Below are 6,000 nucleotides of genomic sequence, written 5' to 3' on the forward strand. Positions count from 1 at the left end.
TCATTCTCGACTCGGCCAAACATGAATCTTCTAAAATGTGTTCAGTCGCAGGTGGTTTGTTTGACGTTATAAAATGCACCGTTATTAAAATATATTTTTTGCTCCATTAAGTAATCCAACAATGTGTAAGCAGCCGTCTTGTCCATTTCAAATCTTCTCTCATTGATTGAGAGCATTTCAAATCTGTAGCTACACGACCTCAAGATATCACAGCCATCTCTGTACAATGTCTCATTCTAGCTCTGAGCTCAGCATGTAATGATTACTTGGAAATGAAAATGGCTGTTGAATGAAAGTAATGGAATGTAAATTGTTAGGTTAGTGGAACAACACAGATACTTGAGAAATGTCCAACCAAATGCATTGGACCCTTCATTAACCCTGGTAGGTAAGATTTTGTCTGTTTACTTTAACACCAAAACCATGGCCTCGTTATCTGGTAGTTCATCTGTTAATGGAACATCCCAGCTGTGTATTAGGTTTTAATTATTTCACTGTAAACTAAATGTCTCTCTTTAGGTTTTCAGATAAATCTCCTAGGGAGAGAGAAAGGGGGCCTACAGCCAGAGGTGAGAAATTCACTCTGAAGTAAAATTATTTTCAACTCAAACACTGAGGAATAGTCAGACCATAATCAAGTATGTCTTATTTCCAGTGATGCCCAATAATTGTTGAACTTGTTTGATTTCCAGGAGGAAGAAATGCAAAGAGAGGTCACCCCAAATCAAATGCTGATCCACTGGGTGAGTTTGAATGCTTTATACGGTGTACCAGCAGCTGAATCATTTAAATCCTCAGTACAAGCAACCAATCAGCCAATGATGGAGAACTATTCTGCTGTTTCTCTTAGCTTTGCTTGTTTTCATCTCCAGGTCAGCAGCTGGGGGGCAAAGACAAGCGGGGTAAAAATGTTCCAGTGGTCAGCAGTAAAGCCAAGGGCAAGGACCGGCTGACTGGGAGGGCCAGAAGGTGAGTGGCAGTAACAGCAGATTTAATCATAACAGCCTGTGTTGATGTAAGGAAACCACACACCTAGCCTTGCTGTATGCAAAACACACTGGGACTTACTCTAAAGAGCACAACGTGTCAAATGACCAAAATGACCAAAAACAGCTAAGCCCACTGTTCCAACTTTTTGCACTGAAGCCATTGGTGAGGCTAGACTACTTTTGGGTTCTGTTAGTGGCGCTTGAGAGGCAGGTATTGGTGGCTGTGCGGTCCTCTGTGAGATTGAGCTGACCAGGGGGAAGAGCAGTCAGGTATGTCCAGGCAGAGTGGTCTCTTGCCTCAGTTGCCTGTTATTAGGTTTTGCTGCTGGTGCTAATTGGAAAAGACCAGAGCGTGAAGAGAACTGCTCAGACCAGCCTTACCTCTTAGGAAAAAAAAGTTATATCTAGAACCTTAAAGGTTCTTCGGCTGTCCCCACAGGATAACATTTTGAAGAACCCTTGTTGGTTCCAGGTAAAACCCTTTTGGTTCCATGTAGAACCGTTTTGGGTTCCATGTAAACCCCTTTCCACAAAGGGTTCTACATGAAAACCAAAATGGTTTTACCTGGAACCAAAAAGGGCTATACCTGGAATCAAAAGGGTTTTTACCTAGATCCATTTTGTATTTAACTAGGCAAGTCAGTTAAAGAATAAATTATTATTTACAATGACGGTCTACACAGGCCAAACTCTAACCCGGATGATGCTGGGCCAATTGTGCCTCCCCCTATGATACTCCCAATCACAGCTGGTTGTAATACAGCCTGGAATCTAACCAGGGTCTGTAGTGATGCCTCTAGCACTGAGATACAGTGCCTTAGACTGCTGCGCCACTCTGGAGCCACAAAAGGTTTCTCCAATGGGGATAACCTAAAAACCCTTTTGGAACCCTTTTTCTAAGTGTAGACTGTAGAGCATTTCTCAGGATGTACAGAGGGTACATTTCTCATTCTGTATGTTTCTAATCATTATTTTAATATTTCAGATGGGATGCCAGCGAGGATGGGGAAGATTTGCAGGTGAGAGGTTTAAACTGAATGCTGTGCTTTGGTGAAAAATGGCTGTGCTTGGGCTCAACAAAGACCTCTTTGTCTTCTTTATCATATAACTAATGGAATTTTATTTTTGCTCCTTCAGGCCTCTAAGACTAGTTTGGATGAATTCTTAGAAGAGCTTGATGCTTTGGCTGACCCTGACATGGATGACTCCACTGCAGAAACTCCAGAGGTCAAAGAGGGTGACCTCAAAATGGAGTCTTCGCTAACCCTGGATGTGGTGAAGACCGAGAAAGAGAGTGGAAGCGTCAGTCCTGGCCTGGACAAGGCCGAGACGGCTCAGGCCCCAGCCGACCCCCTGGAGGATGGGACATCCAGACAGGGGAAGGCTGAGGCCTCGTCCCCTCAAGCTACAGAGAAGAAGGTCCGCTTCTCAGAGGAGCTCATCAAGGGGCCCGGTGCCTACGAGAAGCCCAGTACTGGAGCCCAGAACTCTGCCCGCTCACAAACCAAGGGCACCAGCGTGTTAAAAGTTGCCTCCCCCATCAAAAACGGACAGAAGTTCGAGGAGCAGAAGCAGTCCCCCAAGGGCGACCAGGAGCATGCTGGTAATGACCTGGACTGGGGGGATCGGCAGGCTGCAGCTTTCCAGGCACAGAGCTCATCTGATGGGCATAGACAGGGTCAGGAGGGCCCTCCGTTTCTTGATGCCTCCAAAACAGAATGTGCTGAAAGCGGCCATGACGGTGTGCTCAGCCCTGTTCTTCTCATTTCACACTGCGATGCCCCTCCACAGGATAATTCTGTCCAACCTTTAGAGCATGCCAAGAGCAATACAGGTAGGCAATGGTTTTGTTCGTGGTTAGTCCCTGTCAAATATACATACTACCTCAATCAGCCTGACTAACCTGGTGTCTGCATGTAGCCTCGCTATTTTTATAGCCTCACTCCTGTATTTAGCCTGTCTTTTTACTGTTTTATTTCTTTACTTACCTATTGTTCACCTAACACCTTTTTTGCACTATTGGTTAGAACCTGTAAGTAAGCATTTCACTGTAAGGTCTACACCTGTTGTATTCGGCGCACGTGACCAATAGATTTTGATTTGAAATAGGTACAGTGTATAGTTATCACTATGATGCAATGTAAGTAATGCTTGGTTCCCTTCACAGAGGAGCTGATTGACTCCAGTCTGTCTGTTCTCAGCCTGGAGTCAGGAGAGACTCACCCAACCCACACCACCAGTACCGATAAGGTCAGTATGGACTGAGAGAATATGAACAACTTGATGGAAAGAAATGAGTGCATGACTCATATGCATTGTAGTCTGGACTATGAGAGGGAGTGAATGAAAGAAAGAAGCTGTGGATGGATTGAAAAGGTGATTAGTGTATGATTCATCATCACTGCAAATTTGGGATTTTTGATTGCTGCATGAGTGCATTCCCTATGGTCTTCTGTAGTGTTTAAGTAGATTTGGAATAGACAAGAGAGACGATGCATGTTCAGAACCACTGTGGCAGGGTGACAATGCATTACCAACCACTGTGGCAGGGTGATAATGCTTTACCAACCACTGTAGCAGGGTGCTGCATTACAACTGTAAATATAAGTACTGTATATGCCTTCCTCTTGAGTAAAAACAATGTACTTTTACACCTATTTTTAAAAACCACATTGTTTAACCCCTTTTTATTGTTTTGTTTCATAGGCAAGAGAAAATGGGAAGATTGTTTGAAGGACTTTTGATGTTGCTATAATATTTTCTAGAACTGAACAACAACATGCTTAATTAATTCAAGCGTTTACCATGAGCCTTTTAGTTTAATACCGCACTTGCTTCCAATAACTCTTTGTAGATGTCTAGTTGGTCAGGTTAAGACTAACATGCACAATGTTGTTTCTTTTGAAAGGATGCTAGCTGCTCCAGGTGGGAAAAGGAAACCATACATGTTCAAGTGAAGTCATTTTGAGCCTTTTGTCTGCTTGAAAATACTTTGCTTACAAGCACTTTATTCTTTATGAGGTATGAGTACTGACATGTCATACATTACTTAAAGTTGGAATCTTTAATGGTGAAACCGCTACGTCCGTTTGCGATATTACAACAACAAAGAAGTTACTGCAAACAACGAACAGTTTTTTTTTCTCCTCTGACATCATTTCACGCGTGATAGAAGAGCACAATATGTATTGCATTTTTTTTTACCATGCTGCACGGCGCTCCTCAGCTCAGCAATAGTAACAATGGTGGTGGTGGGGCGGCCAGCGGCGCTGTTTCCCCTTACTGCGGATTCCATCTTTAAGTGTGTTATTTGAATGGCTGTTTTTGTTTACATTTGAAGTATTATTTCAAGGTACCAGTCCCAATGCTTGTATTAGTTCAGTTCCTATGGATGACTAACCTACATAACCTGAACAGGCCCTGCCATTAACCTTTGCCAGCCTTAGCAGTTGAATGACAAAATATAATTAGCATTATATGCTAATAGTTGTACACTGACTTTATTTACAGTACTAGTCAAAAGTTTGGACACACCTACTCATTCTATGGTTTTTCATGTAAAAAAAACTATTTTCTACATTGTACAATAATAAAGACATGCATGGAGTCATGTCGTAACCAAAAACATGTTAAATAAATCTAAATATATTTTATATTTGAGATTATTCAAAGTAGCCACACCTTGCCTTGATGACAGCTTTGCACACTCTTGGCATTCTCTCAACCAGCTTCATCAGGTAGTCACCTGGAATGCATTTCAATTAACAGGTGTGCCTTAAGTTAATTTGTGGAATTTCTTTCCTTCTTAATGCGTTTGAGCCATTCAGTTAGGTTGTGACAAGGTAGAGGTTGTATGCAGACGATAGCCCTATTTGGTAAAAGACCAAGTCCATATTATGTCAAGAACAGCTCAAATAAGCAAAGAGAAATAACAGTCCATTACTTTAAAACGTCAATCTGAAAAATATCAAGAACTTTGAAAGTTTCTTAAAGTGCAGTCGTGAAAACCATCAAGCGGTATGATGAAACTGGCTCTCATGGAAATTAAGACCCAGAGTTACCTCTGCTGCAGGGGATAAGTTCATTAGAGTTACCATCCTCAGAAATCTGCTATTAACTGCAACTCAGATTGCAGCCCAAATAAATGTAACAGACACATCTCAACATCAACTGTTCAGAAGAGACTGCGTGACTCAGGCCTTCATGGTCAAATTACTGCGAATAAATCACTACTAAAGGACACTAATAAGAAGGGACTTCCGTGGGCCAGGAACTTGAGCAATGGACATTAGACCGGTGGAAATCTGTCATTTGGTCTGTGTCCTAATTTGAGATTTGTGTTCCAACCAGTGTGTTTCTCTGAGACAGAGTAGGTGAATGGATGATCTCTGCATGTGTGGTTCCCACTGTGAAGCATGGAGGTGGTGTGGGTGTACTTTGCTGGTGACACTGTCTGTGATTTTATTTAGAATTCAAGGCACACAACCAGCATGGCTTCCACAGCATTCTGCAGTAATATGCCATCCCATCTGGTTTGCGCTTAGTGGGACGATCATTTGTTTTTCAACAGCAAAATGGCCAAAACACATCTCCAGGCTGTGCAAGGGCTATTTGACCAAGGAGACTGATGTAGTGCAGCATCAGACTCACCCGACCTCAACCCAGTTGAGATGGTTTGGGATGAGTTGGACCGCAGAGTGAAGGAAAAGCAGCCAACAAGTGCTCAGCATATGTGGGAACTCCTTCAAGACTGTTGGAAAATCATTCCTTATGAAGCTGGTTGAGAGAATGCCAAGAGTGTGCAATGTTATCATCAAGGAAAAGGGTGGCTACTTTCAAGAATCTAAAATAGATTTTGATTTGTTAAACACTTTTGGTTACTACATGATTCCATATGTGTTATTTCATAGTTTTGATGTCTTCACTATTATTCTGCAATGTGGAAAATAGTCAAAATACAGAAAAACCCTTCAATGAGTAGGTGTTCTAAATCCTTTGACTGGTACTGTAT

General features: G+C 42.2%; 1 protein-coding gene across 4 annotated transcripts in view; it reads left to right on the forward strand.

Moving 5' to 3' along the window:
* LOC124002078 (coiled-coil domain-containing protein 9B) overlaps nt 1-5,758 on the forward strand; it is a 50,848-nt gene extending 45,090 nt beyond the window's left edge. For 2 of the 4 annotated variants that reach the window (XM_046309336.1, XM_046309337.1), the window contains exons 8-14: nt 520-569; nt 693-743; nt 873-969; nt 1,975-2,008; nt 2,127-2,823; nt 3,157-3,239; nt 3,898-4,613. In XM_046309336.1, the coding sequence (XP_046165292.1) occupies nt 520-569; nt 693-743; nt 873-969; nt 1,975-2,008; nt 2,127-2,823; nt 3,157-3,239; nt 3,898-3,957 (1,072 nt within the window). In that variant the 3' untranslated portion in view covers nt 3,958-4,613. Of the gene's footprint in view, nt 1-519; nt 570-692; nt 744-872; nt 970-1,974; nt 2,009-2,126; nt 2,824-3,156; nt 3,240-3,695; nt 4,614-5,559 lie in introns of those variants that run through there. The other 2 variants (XR_006832909.1, XM_046309338.1) reach the window with 2 other exon arrangements.
* Nucleotides 5,759-6,000: the final 242 nt, after the last annotated feature.

Source organism: Oncorhynchus gorbuscha, linkage group LG17 (assembly GCF_021184085.1).
Source record: "Oncorhynchus gorbuscha isolate QuinsamMale2020 ecotype Even-year linkage group LG17, OgorEven_v1.0, whole genome shotgun sequence".
In the NCBI taxonomy this organism is placed as follows: domain Eukaryota; kingdom Metazoa; phylum Chordata; class Actinopteri; order Salmoniformes; family Salmonidae; genus Oncorhynchus; species Oncorhynchus gorbuscha.